Below are 17,560 nucleotides of genomic sequence, written 5' to 3' on the forward strand. Positions count from 1 at the left end.
AATGGCTCAAAATAAAGTGAGGTGTAAGTTCTTAGTATTTGTAAACATTTACCTCTCCCATTCCCCGAGATTCTAACGCAAGAGCTTGAAAATCATGATTCATTTCATCCACAGATCAAACCTGTTGAATAACAAAAACAAAAATTAGTACAAAGAAATGTTTAAACAGACTTCTTCAACTATTTTATTATATTGCTGTTATGACTAATATTAGCATGATCTGAGAAAGGGAAGCACTGATTTCTCTATGGAGACAGGTTTTCCCACAGTTCATGACAGCAACCTACCTTAAAACCTATGGAAAAACATGAGGTCAAGGGTTCTTGAATTATTCTGTGTGCCAACAACTATGTGAAGGCAATAAAAAACAATTAAAGCCCAGAAACTGGAGAATAGTCTACCCTTTAAAGAAAGGAGTAGCACAGAGTAAGATTTTTTGTTTGGTGGTTGTTGTTTCTTTTTTTAAATGGCATTTCTGCCTGAGGGAAGGCCTGGATGTGGAAGAAGGGTCCTTAAGAACCCAGCCTTAATGGCCTGAAGAAATCAAAGGACAGAGTCTGGAGCAACCAGAGCTGCTGGAAAGTAAGAAAGGGAATCCCAGAGAGGACACACCATGTCCCGTGTATAAATTACACCGGGATTTTTAGATGACACCTGAACTGCACATATGTGAGACAGACTCCAAGGAGCTCACTTAAGGCTAAAAGAATTGAGCAGAAATTTCTACTGCTGACCACCACAAAAGTCACAGAAATTTGGAGGTTGAGTCCCAACAAAACCCAGCATTTGACTAGGTGTAGTGGCTCATGACTATAACCCCAGCACTTTGGAAGACCAAGGTGGGCAGCTCGGGAAGCAGAAGAATTACTTCAACCTGGAACGCAGAGGTTACAGTGAGCCAAAAAAAAAAAAAAAAAAAAAAAAACCAAACACACACACACACACACACACACACACACACCCTCCATCTTCTCCAAAGAAACAACAGAATCTAGAGCATCTTCAATACATTAATCATGAAGTCTGGAATACAATCTGCAATTACTAGACAGGTGAGAAAAAAGGAAAATGTGACCTAATGGAAAAAGTCAATTAATAAAGAACCACTCCAAGATGACCCAGGTTAGAATTAGCAGACAGGAATCCTAAAGCAACTACCATAGCTGTGTTCAAAGATATAAAGATAAATATGCTCCTAAAGAATGAACAAATGCAAAACTTCAGCAGAGAAAGAAAAACTACAAAAATAACCAATTCTAAAACTGAAAAAAATATTTTAAAATTACACTGGATGCACTTAACAGATTGTAAAACAACAAAAGAAAGGGTCAATGAACTTGAAAATGTATCAACCAGATTTCTAATTTGAAGAATGGGAAAATAGTGGGAAAAAAATGAACAGAGCTTCAGTGACCTATAGAACGTCAAAGCCAAATAAAACAGAGATGACTCTCTAAATTGAAAATGCTGTATTTAGGAAGCAAGAATCTAATTTAGGTGCAGTGGCTCATGTCTATAACCCCAGTACTTTGGGAGGCCAAGGTGGGTGGATTATTTGAGCCCAGGAGTTAAGAGATCAGCCTGGGCAACATGGCGAGACTCCATTTTTACAAGAAATTTCAAAATTAGCTTCGCACACGTTGGTGCATGCCTGTGGGCCCAGCTACTTGGGAGGCTAAGGTGGGAATATCGCTTGAGCCCGGGAGGTCAAGGCTACAGCCATAAGCCATAATTGTGCCACTGTACTCCAGCCTGGGTGACAGAGCAAGACCCTGTCTCAAAAAAAAAAAAAAAAAAAAAAAAAAGATAAGACCTTATGTTCTCCATATGGTCCTATTTGGTCATAGGTAAAAACAATGTCTCTACAAAAAATACAAAAATCAGCCTGCTATGGCAGGGCATGCCTATGGCCATAGCTACTTGGGAGGCTGAGTCCCAAGCAGGATCGCCTGAAGTCCAGGAAGTCAAGGCTACAATGAGCCGTGAGTGTGCCACTGCACTCCTGCATGGGTAACAGAATGAAAGTCCCCCCGTCTCAAAAAAATAAAAAATAAAAAAAAGGAAAATAATGTAATTTGGAGCATATGTATACACACTGGATGGTCCTGGGTATGTCTGAAGAACAAAGAGAAGACTGTAAGTTATTAGAGAAACGTTACAGACTGTTTTGACAGATTGGTACTAGAGCAGCTTTTGAGAACTGGCAAGCTCTGACTAGATGAAGCTGGTCTCAGAGTAGTGGCAAGTTGCTTCCGGTGCTACTAGGTAAAACAGGTCTCAGGGTTACAGTGGGCCATTTCTATAGCTGGAAATTAAATTTTCTTGTTGAAAATTTAATTTTTGGATCAGATGTTAAGTGCTCAAGTGCCTTTTTCCTCTGGACCCTAGATTCTGATTTAGTTGGGTGTTACAAGAATGACCTAATGTATAATTTTCACATGAACAATACCAAAAAGTACAACTTACATGTAACTGGAGTTCCAGGAATGAACAGGGTGGTAAAAATATTGAAGAAAACAATGGCCAGAATCCCCCCAAATTTGGTGAGAGTCAAATGTACAGATTCAAGAAATCCCGTGAACACCAGAGGATAGATAAGAAAGAACAAACAATTCTACACCTATACTCATTATAAAAACACTGAAAATCAAAGATAAAAAGTCCTGAAGATTGCCAGAAAAAAAACAACATATTACATAGAGAGGAACAATGATATATGAATGACTGCTAACTTGGAACCAGAAATAACGGGGCCCAGAACATAAAGGACAAGATTTTAAAGTGCTGAAAGGAGTGCCAATCCATACTTTTACACCTGGTGAAAATACCATCTTAGAATAAAGGCTGAAACTGTAATACTGTAAAATGTATTTTTGGCCTTTGTCCATTTCCTGGCAAAAAGCTCCTAAAACCCCTGGAATCGCTGGAGTAATGAGTGTCTTCTGCATCCTAATGAGCTGACTGAGACTGGGGGCTGGTTGCCAGGGGAACCATCCTTTTGATTACAGAGTTTGAACTTTCACTTCCCCCTCCCGCTTCCAGAGAGTGACTGAAAACTTAGTTATCACCAAGGATTTTAATACCTATGTAATGAGGTGAGGCTTCTGCAAAATTCCAAAATGTCTGAATTCTGGGAGCTTACAGATAGCTGAACTCTTGGAGGTTCCTGGAGAGTGGCCTGCCCCATTCTCCCAAACCTCATCCTAATGCATCTCTTCCATCTGGCTATTCTCAACGGTATTCTTTGTAATATCCTTTATAATAAATGGGTAAATTTAAGTAAAGTGTTTCCCTGAGTTCTGTCAACTGTTCTAGCAAATTAATTGACCAAAGAAGGTTAGAGGGACACCTGATTTACAGCTGGTCAGTCAGAAATCTAGGTAACAACCTACGACTTGTGACTGGAATCTGAAGTGGAGGGACAGTCTTATAGGCCCAAGCCCTCAGTCTGTGGGAGCTGATGCTCTCTCCAGGGAGACAGGGTCAGAAATGAGTTAGAGGACATCCAGCTGGTGTCCACTGGAGAATTTGCTGCAGGACAGATTGCTTGATATAGCATATCAAGTAATACATGTGGGATCACAGAAGTGATCTGTATTGTAAGGGTACAGTAGGATAAACTGTGTTTTTATCCTACAGCCTTACATTTGGTGTCAGAAGTGGGATTTGCTAATGTACAGCCCTGGCTCACAGAAATGTGGTTTGTTCAGACAACTTGGGGAGAGAAAAAGAAAAGAAATACGCTGTTTGGGAATAGAAAGAACGAAAGGATAGGGGATGAGAAACTTTTGATTCCTAGGTGGCCACATGGTCCCTCATGGTATGGAACAGGAGTTGGGCTGCACTCAGTTACTAAGGGTAAAAGTTACCAATGGAATTTAAAGATGGACTTAACTTTCACAAAGTAAATGTCTAAGAAAACGCACACTAATTTTAAGGAGAAATATTCAATCCCTTGGTTACTGTTATCCGTAACAGCTAAAATAAAGTGCTAGATCGGACCTTAATACAAGACCAACCTCAGATTTCAGTGACTGAGCTTTGGCCAGCAGCCTTAAAGCTGCCCCCCAAAGAGAAAAATTATGCAGAGACCTCTAATCTAACAGCCATGGTTACTAAGAAGGTAGTCAATGTGGGGAAAAGGCAAACCCAAGAAAACTGTTAAAACCAGTATCTAAAGCAGAAAAAAAAGAAAAGAAAAAAAAGAAAAAAACAGTATCAGTAGTAGACACGAATTTTTCTCAAGAGTCAAAGTAAGCACTAGAGCTTTACCTTTTTCACTTACTTTCAGGTTTTTATCAGTGGTCCAAATAGATGAGGTCATGTAAGTTAAAGAACCTCTGGATAATTTTGAGAGGTCTCTTAGCTCTTTGGATCCACTCTTACTGTTGGGATAAATCATGCCCCTAGTGTAGGAGTCAACATTTTAGGCTGTGCAGGCCATATGACCTCTGCTGCAACTACTCAATTATGCCCCTGCAGCACGAAAGCACCTATAGACAATACCAAAATGAATCAGCACAGATATGTGCCAATAAAACTTGATAAACTGTAAATTCTGAGTTTCATGTGTTTTTCATGTATCACAAATTTTTCTTCTAAAATTTTTTCCAACAATCAAAAAATGTAAAAACCATTCCCATAGAGTGGGCCATGCAAAAACAGGTGATGGGTCAGATTTGGCCTGCAGGCCACAGTTTGCAGACCTCTGCTCTCGTTCATTTTCTCTCTTGACTGCTCCCCAAAACTCAAATACACAAAATCCACTTCCAAATATGAGTATACCGAAAGTTAAGCATCAGGGCTTTGCTTTCAACTTTTTCACTTATACTACTAGAGTGTTTTTTTTTTTTTTTGCCCCCAACAACTGGGGGTTACGGATCGTATCTAAATGGAGGTGATTTTATTATCTTTCAATAATCAGGGTAGTCATAGTAAAAAGACTTAAAAAAAACCCCACCCCACCAGCATGACTTAAGCTTGGCTTTTCTGTTTAGTGTGTTACTGTTTATTTCAATTATGAGAAAGAGAATGAAGGAGAAATTGGGCAAGACAGTGGGAGACAAATAACTTTTCCAACTTCCATGCAATAATCACCATACAGACTATAATAAAGTTGAAGGGATGGGGAGACAGTTGCCCATATGCCACTAAGTGGGACTCCTAAATTTCTGAAGTACGTCAATCTGCTTTCTCTTAAACAGCTACAAATGCTGGTGTCATCTGATGGCAATAAAAAAGTTAGAATTTGGATATAAATTTAGTGACTTTATCCGAATGATTAAATCTTAGGGAGGAAAGATCTTTTCCAACAAGCAATAGAACCTACTAGCAACTGGTTATATACTATTTCACTGTTTCTTTGAAAAAAATGTATTCAGGAGTTATGGTACCATGTACTGCTTGGGGTATAAATTCTATCTTCAATTTTTTTGGGTCTGCATTATTAAGGCTCAAATCTCCAATATTATTTTCTTTAATAAATAATTAGAACTTACCAACACAGAAAACATATGACAGAAACTTTTCTTTGGCCAAGACCCAGTATAATCTTATATTTGAATTAAAAAGTCATTTTTGAGGTTATGACTGTTTCCTAGCAAAAGAAAAGAAATGACAGTGTCTTATTTTGCTCATTCTAAACTTTAACAATATTAGCTAATTTTTCTATAGGCAGATTGTTACTAACGATGTGAGGAAAAATAGGTGAAGTACTCATATAACAACTTGATTTAACTCAGTGATAGTTTTCCTATTTACTAGTGCATAATCCAAAAAGTCAACAACTGAGCACAGTGCCTCATGCCTGTAATCCTAACACATTATGAGGCTATAGTGGGAGGATCGCTTGAGGCCAGGAATTCAAGACCATCCTTGGCAACACAGGGAGACCTATCTCTACAAAAAAATTTAAAAATTAGCTAGGCATTATGGTGCACACCTGTGGTCTTAGCTACCCGAGAGGCTAAGATGAGAGGATCGCTTGAGCCCGGGAGGTTGAAGCTGCAGTGAGCCATGGTAAGAGTAACACCCTGTCTCAAACAACAACAACAACAACAACAAAACAAAAGTCAAAAAATTGATAAATAGCTTGTGTAAAGAACCAAAAAAAATGCATTAATATAGGACATTTACATCATTAAAAGTTATCTGTTTTGGCTGGGCAGGATGGGTCATGCCTGTAATCTCAGCACTTTGGGAGGCCAATATAGAAAGATCGCTTGAGCCCAGGAGTTTAATATAGTGAGACCCTGAGATATGGTTTGGATCTGTGTCCCCACCCAAATCTCATATCAAAATGTAAACCCCAGTGTTGGGGGTGGGGCCTACTGGAAGGTGACTAGATCATGGTGGCGGAGTTCTCATGAATGGATTATTGCCATCCCCTTGGTGCTATTCTTGTGATAGTTTTTCTAAGATCCAGTTGTTTAAAAAGTATGTAATACCTTCCCCCCTCTTCCTCCTGCTCCAGTCACATAAGAGGTGCCTGCTTTCGCTTCACCTTCTGTCATGATTCTAAGTTTCCTGAGGTCTCCCCAGAAGTAGAAGCCACTATGCTTTACGTACAGCCTGTAGAACCATGAGACAATTAAACCTCTTTTCTTTACAAATTACCCAGTCTCCCAAAAAATTTTTTTAAATTAAAAATATTATTTATTCCTGGATATCTGGTCCAACTTCTTACCATATACCTACCATTAAAAATAGGTGGGGAAAGCATTTGGAGATACAATATATGGTATTAAACCACTCTACCGCCACATGGTACTAATCACACTTTTATAATCTTATAATTATAAATTAACGCCATAGTAGAAATTAACCTCTGGGGTCAAAGGGATTAGTGACTGTCTTAGCTATGTCAAATGTTCAACATTTAATGAATAAAAAAAAACATTTTATGCAATGTGAATTTCGATCATGAAATCAATTAGTATCTGGATAGTGACTATTTACATGTCTTCATATATTAATATACAATGCTCATTTTAACATAAGGACAATGAACAAGGCTTTGCCTTAGACTTTTTGTACTGCTGAAGACATTTACCAACACAAAATGACTAATGATTGCAACTTCACATGGGCACTACTTCTCCAAGTCTGTCACCTACAGCCTGGAGACTGTATTTATTACAAAGACAACAAAATTACATAAAAACCTAGTTGAGTCACAAATAAGTCAATACACAGAGTGACTTAAGCTTCTTAGGACATATTCTTCGTAATCATCCTCCTTGGACTGTTTTTTTTTGGCGGGGGGGACAAAGTCTCATTCTATCACCCAAGCGGAGTACAATGGTGTATTCTCAGCAATCACAGCTCTCTGCATCCCCTCACCTCAGTCTCCGGGAGTATCTGGGACTAAAGGTGCACGCCACCACGCCTGGCTAATTTTTGTATTTTTTGTAGAGACAGGGGTCTCCCTATGTTGCCTAGGCTGATCTCAAACTCCTGGGCTCCAGCAGTCCTCCTGCCTCAGACCCTCAAATTGTTAGGATTAAAGGTGTGAGCTACTGCACCCAGCTGGACTGATTTTAAAGAACATAATCGTTGAACATTAGTGGTATCTACGGCAAACAAACAAGTGCTGAATTCCTAAAGAGTACTTTCTTCTGCTCAGCAAATTAAATCACTTTATTGCAAATCTGCCAACAAAATTTTTTTGTTTAGCAACGCCTTTTCTCATTCACATGACAAAAGTAAATCTAAATTCAGGTTTAGGTATTTGTAGCAGACCATTAGCCTTCAAAGATTTAACAAAGTTTCTACTATTCACACCAACTCTCGGTAATTTCTTATTTTTCTGAGGGCATACATTGAATCATACAATTTTTTAGTGATGATGAACAAGTCACTTAGCTAGTGGATCAACCAAGGGCTACATCAACAGTCTGTTTTCTAGTTTGTCCAAATACTTTCATGGGGGAGTTACCTCTGCTTGCTTTATCAGCAAGGCAAAAAACTCTATAACAAAGAATAGTATTACTGACTCAACTATAGTAAGAAAAAGTCAAGTTTTATGTTTTGAATGAAATTTGGCATAAAAATTAGTGTTGTCAACGTACAGACTTACAGAAATCAAAAATCTCCTTGCAAGACCCTATTAGCTCAAAGCTCAAATATTTTAATTAAATGTTTTATTCCAACCTCATCATTTAGACAAATCTACATATGTGCAAATATAAGACTTCTGTTCCATTAAAATTCTCTGAAAGGGAATTACCATATATTTGGGCCTTTACAAAAGTCTCTCATCTTATAAGGCACCGTCTCAACTGACTTATTTGAAGAATCAAAATACTGCTGAAGAAAAGTTGCCTTATTTTGAAAAATATACTACTTAGAGAAGATCTACACACTAAACGGCCTCAATCTACGCTGGGTTTTGATGCTTTAGGTATTGCCTGAAAGAAGCAGGTCAAATAATTGAGATGGAAATGAAGATGACAAGCTTTAGAAAACTTTCCATAACACAAAAAGTGGTTTTTTGGGGTTTGGTACTTTTTTTTTTTTAAGGCAGGGTCTCACTATTGCCAAGGCTGGAGTGCAGTGGCATTGATCATGGCTCACTACAGCCTTGAACTTCTGGGCTCAAGTGATCCTTCTACTCAGTATCCTAAGGAGCTGGGGCTACAAGTGCATACCACTACGCCCAACTAATTTTTGCATTTTTTGTAGAGACAGGGTTTTGCCATGTTGCCCAGGCTGGTCTTGAACTCCTGAACTCAAGCGATCTGCACCTTGCCTTGGCCTCCCAAAATGCTAGGATTACAGGCATGAGCAAATGTGCCTGGCTTAAAAAGTGGTTCTAAAGTCAAAGATACATTATAATTTTTTTTTTTAAGAGACAGGGTCTTGCTCTGTTGCCCAACATGGAGCACAGTGACGTAATCAGGGTTCACTGTAGCCTTGACTTCCCAGGCTCAAAGGAACCTCACATCTCAGCCTTCTGAGTAACTCGGACCACAGGTGCCACCAGGCCTGGCTAAATTTTGGGTGCATGTGTGTGTGGTACAGATGGGGTCTCACGATGTTGCCCAGGCCTATCTTGAACTCCTGAGCTCAAGGAATCCTTCCACCTCGGCCTCCCAAAGTGCTGGGATTACAGGCATGAGTCACTACACCTGGCCTAGAATTCCTGAATTATTTTGTTATTTAAAATGTGACATCATCCTAATAGTGGAGTAAGACATTATATGACTCATAATGTAATGTAATATGAAACAGTACCACCACATATGAAGAACTGCCTTCAAAAAACACTAAGCTTCAATCTAATATTATAATAAAACTACTGATCCAAATACATATTTATGACATAAAATTTTGAAAGGGGGGAAGCAGATTACATAGACTGTGGTATAGGACTAAATGTCAAAAAAAACTGTGTAAGCCTTGTTTGAATCCTGCTTCTCACAAACCAGCTATAAAGACTTTTTTGAGAAAAATTAGAGAAACTCAAATATAGAATGAGTATTAGATAACAGTAAGGAATTCTATTAGTTACGATACTAGCAAGAGGATTGGGTTTGTTTTTTGTTAAGTCCTCATCAGTGAGAGCATTTATGCTTGAAACGGCATATTGCTTGGGATTTACTTTGAAATACTCCTTCAAAAAGTAAAATATGGGTATAAATAAGATTTCACACAATGTTGCATACGGAGGGTAGCTCTCAAGGGTTCACAATACTTACTATTCTCTCTACGTGTTTGAAAGCTTCCATAATAAAAATGCTAGGTGGTTAGAAAAAAATAAAGTTTAATAAAATACATATAGTTGTCTGACAGAAAGCCACATAAGGCAGGTATGGTATCTAAGCTGGGCCTTGAAGGTCAGTTACACAATTTGGACAAAAATTGTTTTAAAACATTTATAAACTGCAATTTTATAAAGGGGGTGACTCTTTATTCACTTAGGGTCCAAGCCTTCATATAAACTTAATTTCACTTATTACTTCCTCAACCATACTTTTGACTAGTGTATGAAAATGTTTCCTAAAAACTTATTTCCAAATGGGTACAAATTTTAGAGACTAATTTTTAATCAGACAACTTTCCCCCAAAGAGAATAACAACAGAAATTTTATTGAGCGCCCCATTTTATGCCACAAATTGTACCAGGCACATTATATATAATTCTCACTACAATCCAGCAAAGTAGATACTGTATCATTACTTTGCCAATTTCCCTACCCTAATATACAAAGCTACTAAAATGGTAGAGAACATAATACTACCAAAACTCCAAAGCCCATGCTCTTTCCCATACCAACCAAGCATAAGCCATCACTCAAGCTAATGCCAATTACACTACTCTCCAAAAGCCGTGGTGGCTCATGCCTGTAATCCCAGCACTTTAGGAGGCTGAGGCAGGTGGATCACCTAAGCTCAGAAATTCGACACCAGCCTGGCCAACATGGTAAAATCCTGTCTCTATTAAAAATACAAAAATCAGCCGGGTGGGGTGGTGTGTGCCTGTAATCTCAGCTACTTGAGAGGCTGAGGCAAGAGAATCGCCTGAATCCCGGAGGCGAAGGTTGCAGTGAGCCAAGATTGCGCCACTGCACTCCAGCCTGGGTGACAGAGCAAGATTCCGTTTCAAAAACAAAACAAAACAAAACAAAAACACCTGGACAACTCTTTACCATTTATCCCTTCATGTGCAAATCCCACAAATCCCTCAAAGTCTGGCTCAAATGCAGCTTTCCCTAAAACTGACTCCATACAATCTATCTCTTAATTCACATGGAATTTAACTGGTATGTTGCCGTATTACTAATATATCTTGCCCATTAAATTTTAAAACTTCTCTAAATCATAACTAGGAAAGAAAAAAATTCCACACAATCTCATCAACTGTTCTGGTTATGCCAGTGTTCCATGAAATGTTCCTAGTTATGAGGGAGGTCAAAAAGAATACTAAGAATATAGTAATAGGGAAGTGAAATGATACAATACAAATATTCCAGGTTATTACATGAAAAGGGAACGTGAAAACCAATCTCTGCTCCTATCATCCTAGTTTTGTAAAAACAGGATGCAAGCATATATGCGCCGAGTCACACGTAACCATTAATAATGGTCACACCTAGAAAAAGGATATGCATTATTTTTACATTACATTTGATAGTTCTTAACTCCTAGAATGTTTTCCACACACTAGTTATAACTTTAGAAATACTTAAAATACATACATGATAAAATCACAGCACATTTATATAGTTCTTATAGTCATGTTAACTTGGAAATCAATGGCTTTATATATGGTAGCACCCAAATATTTAATAAATTAATAATATGCCACATCTAAGCACTAAAAAATAAGTCATTTCTATAGCTTATTTCAAAAAAAAATGTTTACTACAATGTATGAGCAAGACTAGATTTTTCCTAAATACACTTACATACAGGATATGTATCATGACTTGCAAATAAATTACAGTAGTTATGTAATTCTGCATGCAAGGTGGTACATGTCTGTAATCTCAGCTACTTGGGACACTGAGATAGGAAGTGGGACACTTGAGACCAAGAGGTGGAAAATGACCAGGGTTAACTCGTCTCAAAAAAAAAAAAAAGAAAAAAAAGTACAATAAAATATCTAAACTAAGCATCACTTAAAAGAAAAATATTTTCAATTTTCATTTCAGTCTTGTTTGAAAGCTTCCAACCATTTTAGAATATAAAAGAATTTACGTGTACACTCAATATCTACTACAGTAAATATCATTAGCCTTACTTTTATGACACCAGGTTTTTAAAAAGCAAAGCCCAGTTTGTAGACATAAATATTCTCTCACCACCTAATTTAAAAGAAAAAAGAAAAGCAGACCGGACGTGGTGGCTCATGCCTGTAAGCCCAGCACTTTGGGAGGTCAAGGCGGGTGCACTATCTGAGGTCAGGAGTTCAAGACCAGCCTAGCAGACATGGTGAAACCCTGTCTAGTAAAAATATAAAAATTAGCCAATTTTGGGGGCACACACCTGTAATCCCAGCCTCTTGGGAGGCTGAAGCTGGAGAATCACTTGAACCTGAAAGGCGGAGGTTACAGTGAGTCGAGATCGTGTCACTGTACTCCAGCCTGGGTGACAAGTGAAACTCTATCTCAAAAAATAATAAATAAAAGAAAAACACAGGATAAGTATTTACAAATGTCATTTCATCTAGGTTAGTTCTATCCTACTCTTGATAAAGTCCTCAATGTAAAAAAATTAAAAAAAAATAAAAATAAAAACAGGGCCAATTAAATCATACATTTAATTTATAGTCAATATATTTGACAGTATGCTGTGATAAACATGATTTATGTATTTCTAGCTTTCAAAGTATTTTAGTACTGTCCTTTGCTTTGTAATGTATTCTTTAACAGGTTAGGGAAGGAAGAAGTGGTTAAAAAAAAAAAGTCATTACTCCTATCATCCAAAAATATTGTTGATATGAATTCAGAAAATACCAATGGAGGTGAAAATATGCCAGTTCTATAGAATGCTGCATTTCGCTCCAACAGCAATGTAAGATAGGATTAATCACAAAAGAAAGCTAACTCTTTGGTGCCAAAGTTTAACTACCTGGGTAAAACACACAACGCTAAGATGCGGAATGGATCAGAGTTCCATCTTTCTCAGTACATATATGGTGAGGACCTGATAACTGACTCCCAGAAGACTAAATGCACTAACAGATGTAGTCTGAAAACTCTTCATGTACCCCTCAGGGATAGGAGCACCCCAATTTTGAGATCACTAGTTCTCAAACACTTACAACACACATCAGAGTCCAGGTAGGAGGATTTTATAAACTACAGTTGCTCAGGTCCCACCTGCCAAAGGCTGGCTTGAATTAATCTGGGCGGCAAGACAGGCAGAATTTTATTAGTACTTTTTAAGCTCTCCAGGTGATGCTTCCCCTGTGCAGATAGGGTTGAAACACTCATACATCACCATATGGCTAAGGAATGTATCCACAAACACCCTAGAAGTTTCCCAACTAAAAAATTTTGTTAGTATCAATCATCATGGTATAACAGAAATCAGAATCAAAAGACCTAGCATACAGTTCCAGGTTGGCCACTGACTAGCTAAATGAACTTGATCTCATTTGTCCGTTTGCAAATGGAAACAACAATGCCTCCCTCTTAGGGCTGTTGCAAAGATTGAGGTAACACATGAAACTGAAATGCAAGTGCTTTCTAGAGAATTAATGACACATCAAACTGAACTTTTTATTTGTTTAAAAACCAATATAAAATTCTCTGGACTGGGCACAGTGGCTCATGCCTGTAATCCCCACACTTCGGTTGGCCAAGGCAGGAGGACTGCTTGAGTCCAGGAGACCAGCCTAGGCAACACAGTGGGGGCCATAGCTCTTACCTGCACACCACCCACTCCCCATCCCCGCAAAAAAAGAAAATATTTTGACCCAGAAGTTTCTCTTTTGGAAATTTACCTTAAACAAACAGCACCAACACAAATGAATTAACTATATAAAGATATTTACGGCAGCACCACTTATATGGTAGTACAAAATTTAAAAAATAAGCTAAACTCAACAACAGAAAAAAGTTAAAACAATGAGCCATTACAAAAATTACAAGTAATTAAAGTTATATGTAAAATGTCCATGATATTAAGTAAAAATACCAAGTTGCCTAATGTGTATCATATGATCCCATTTTTGTTCAAAGAAGGAGCGGGGCAATGTATGACTATATATGTTTGTGGGAAGTATGAACTCCACTCGGCCGGGCGCGGTGGCTCAAGCCTGTAATCCCAGCACTTTGGGAGGCCGAGACGGGTGGATCACAAGGTCAGGAGATCGAGACCATCCTGGCTAACACGGTGAAACCCCATCTCTACTAAAAAATACAAAAAACTAGCCAGGCGAGGTGGCGGGCACCTGTAGTCCCAGCTACTCGGGAGGCTGAGGCAGGAGAATGGCGTAAACCCGGGAGGCGGAGCTTGCAGTGAGCTGAGATCCGGCCACTGCACCCCAGCCTGGGCGACAGAGCAAGACTCCGTCTCAAAAAAAAAAAAAGAAAAAATAAACACCTCACTCAACTTTGGTAAAGGAGAAGGTACTGTTGGCTTTATCTTTGTATTTCTGCATGTTGCTAAGACTTACTAAAGTTAGCAAAGTAAATTTCTTAATGTCCTATATAAATACAGCTTAACTGCATTACAGTTTGGAAACTATCGAAGTACAAAAGTTATTGTGTTACTTTTTGTTCCTATTAGTATTAGGCTGAGAGTTCAACAAATGAAGACTTGTTTCACATGGCTCTTAGTAATTTACAATTGTTACATGCTATCAATTAGAATTAATACCTCACCAAGGAAAAACAACTTAAGAGATGTTAACTAGAGGCCTGGTACGGTTGTTCAAGCCTGTAATCCCAGCACTTTGGGAGGCCAAGACGGGTGGATCACTTGAGGTCATGACTTTGAGACCAGCCTGGCCAACATGGTGAAAGGCCGTCTCTACTAAAATACAAAAATTAGCTAGGTGTGGTGGCAGGCACCTGCGATCCCAGCTACTAGGGAGGCTGAGGCAGGAGCATCGCTTAAACCCAGGAGGTGGTGGTTGTAGTGAGCGGAGATTGTGCCACTAAACTCCAGCCTGGGCAACAGGGGAACCGTCTCAAAACAAAACAAAAACAAGAAAAGAAAAAGAAATGTTAACTAAATTGTAACAGAACTAAAGGAAGAAATCTGAATGCATGGTCTGAGACAACTGGAGAAAAATAACAATTTTAAGAAGCAGACTTTAATGCAGTTTCTTTAGAATTTTCCTAAGTATGCTCCTTATTCACTAACTCAGTGTTCTCAGAAATAAGTGGTCCCTTGTCCGATACATTTCAGGTATGCTGCTCAGTAGCACCCACCTCCTCTTTTGCAAGCTCTGAGTACATGTTCAATCTTTCCTTCCTTCTGTTACTGGCTCCAAGAAATTCTACAATTAAAACTTTAACCTTAACCCAGTATTACCATAACTTTTCTATAAATGTTAACACAAATACATTTTATGTAGTGTTTCTAGTCATTTCCAAGACAACTTAAAGAAAAATGAATGTGAGGTATGAAACATATTCAATTTTCTCATAAGACTGGGTAGAACAGAGATTTAATTTTTGTCTAGGAAAACCCTAACTTATGGTTAAAAGCTTTAAAATATATTTAGTTTGTTATGACTTATGAATGGTCTAAGAAATATATATGAATTGGATAAATCTTTGAAGTAAAAAGGAATCATTTAGGTGATTAGTATGCATTCTGGTTTTTAAAGTTCCTCAAGTAATCAAGAAAAGCTTTGAACTGGTTAACTTTAAAGTGAGATGAAATGACCAAGCCAATTTCCTAAAGATACTTAAGTTTTAAAAAGGCAAGTAGTTACATCAAAAACACCACCAAACATCTAGGTAGAAATGTATGAAGAGAAACCAAATCTGTGTTAGTTTCAAGGATTAAGTATTAAATCATATATATATTTACAGACAGGGTCTTACTCCGTCACCCAGGCTAGAGTGCAGTGGTGCCATCACAGCCTCCAAACCTGGGCTCAAGCAATCCTCCTGCCTCAACCTCTAGGGTTACAGTAGTGCCACACTATGCCCAGCTAAATTATATATTTTTAAAAGGGTCTATGTTTAAAAAAAAATCTTCAGTATAATTTAAATAAAACTTACTTCATTCACTTAAGCAAATGTTTGGAAGACGGCAGACTACCTTAAAGGAAATACACAAAATAACAAACAAAAAAATTAGCTGGGCGTATTGGTACATGCCTGTGGTCCCAGCTACTCAAGAGACTGAGGTGGGAGGATCACTAGAGTCAGGGAGGTCAAGGCTGCAGTGAGTCATGTTCACACCACTGCACTCCAGCCTGGGTGACAGAGACCTTGCCTCAAAAAAAAAAAAAAAAAAAAAAAGAAAAAGAAAGTTTCTAAATAAAAATAACTAAATAATTTATTAAATAAAATAGCAAATAAACTAGTAAGTCTAATGCTAACTAGTTGTGCTAGTAATTGTACAAACAGTGGGTATGTACAATTCTCATTATCCAGAGAAAGAAGTCATACCAACCCCTTGGATGCAACCTTATTCTTAACACTAAGCTTTAAAAGAAATTTCTGTTGGGCATGGTGGCTTGGACCTATAATCCTAGCATTTTAGGAGGCCAAGGCAGGAGGATTGTTTGAGTCCAGGAATTCAAGACCACCTGGGGCAACAAATTCGAGACTAGCCAAGGCAACACTGCGAGATCTTGTATCTACAAATAATACAAAAATAACTAGTTGGGTATGATGTTGTGCGCCTGTAGTCCCAGCTCCTCAGGAGGCTGAAGTGAGAGAACCGCCTGAGACTGGGCAGTTGAGGCTGCAGTGAGCAGTGACTTCGCCACTGTACTCCAGCCTGGGCAACAGAGTGAGACACCTGCCCTCACCCCAGTCTCAAAGCAAAAAAAAGCAATTTCTTAAGTGGAGCATTATTGAGGCAATAGAGTTGTAACAGAAAATATCTTCAACATTCCCATTAACAGATACAAGGTTTCATAGTCTTGTTTTTTTATTTTACTTTATTTTGTTTTTTTGAGACAGGGTCTCACTCTGTTGCCCACGCTGGAGTGCAGTGGCTCAATCTTGGCTCACTGCAATCTCTGCCTCTTGGGATCAAGAGATCCTCGTGCCTCAGCCTCCCAAGTAGCTGGGACTACAGACTGGAGCCACCATGCCCAGCTAATTTTTGCGTTTCTTGTAGAGATGGGGTTTCATCACGTTGCCCAGGCTGGTCTCAAACTCCTGAGCTCAAGCAATATACCTGCCACGGCCTCCCAGTGTTAGGTGCCCAGCCTCCTAGTCTTTCTTATAGTCAGTTCCTCAAGGAAAAGTCAAATACCTAACTCCTAATATAATCCAGGAAAACTACACAGTAATTCTCTAAGGCTTTCCAAGGACAGCATGATTGTCTAAATCATCCTAAATTACAATCCTGGACTGTCCATATTAGATAAAGGACTTCAATCTGGTGGGTTTCTACCTATCTCTCCTTTGTCATCCTCCTCCCTATAACTGCACCTTAAGCTCTGCCATTCCCCCCATCAGGATTACTACAGCTATTAATCCCTCTGGCTGAATGCCACTTCACCCATCTCGGGACTAAATTTACTTCTATAATATTTTAAGATTCCGCTTTACCTCCTGTGGAAAGTTTTTCCTGTTTCTGCAGTCTCTACCTACATGTGTCCACAGCACTTTTTTTTGGGGGGGGGGGGAAGGGGGGAGACAGGGCCTCTGTCACCCAGCCTGGAATGCAGTGGCATGATCACAGCTCCCTGCAGCCTCAATCTCCTGGATTCAAGTGACCCTCCCACCTCAGCCTCCCAAATAGCTTGGACTATAAGTGTGTGCTACCGTGCCGGACTAATTTTTAAATTTTTTGTAGAGACAAGGTCTCCCTATGCTGGCCAGGCTGTCGATTGTCCCGCCTCAGTTTCTCAAAGTGTTGAGATTACAGGCATGGACCACTGTGCCCACACCACAGCACTTTTATAATACCACCT

At 38.8% G+C, this 17,560-nt stretch overlaps 1 protein-coding gene across 16 annotated transcripts in view; it reads right to left on the reverse strand.

Annotated features, from left to right (window-relative positions):
- The window catches only part of PUM2 (pumilio RNA binding family member 2), a 105,456-nt gene that overhangs the window by 82,390 nt on the left and 5,506 nt on the right, over positions 1-17,560 (reverse strand). For all 16 annotated transcript variants that reach the window (XR_004178195.1, XM_031654954.1, XM_031654947.1 and 13 more), the window contains one exon: positions 53-121. Coding sequence is in view for 11 of the 16 variants with exons in the window: in XM_031654954.1 (XP_031510814.1) it covers positions 53-103 (51 nt within the window). In the remaining 5 variants the exon portion in view is untranslated. Of the gene's footprint in view, positions 1-52; positions 122-17,560 lie in introns of those variants that run through there.

Source organism: Papio anubis, chromosome 14, assembly GCF_008728515.1.
Source record: "Papio anubis isolate 15944 chromosome 14, Panubis1.0, whole genome shotgun sequence".
In the NCBI taxonomy this organism is placed as follows: Eukaryota; Metazoa; Chordata; class Mammalia; order Primates; family Cercopithecidae; genus Papio; species Papio anubis.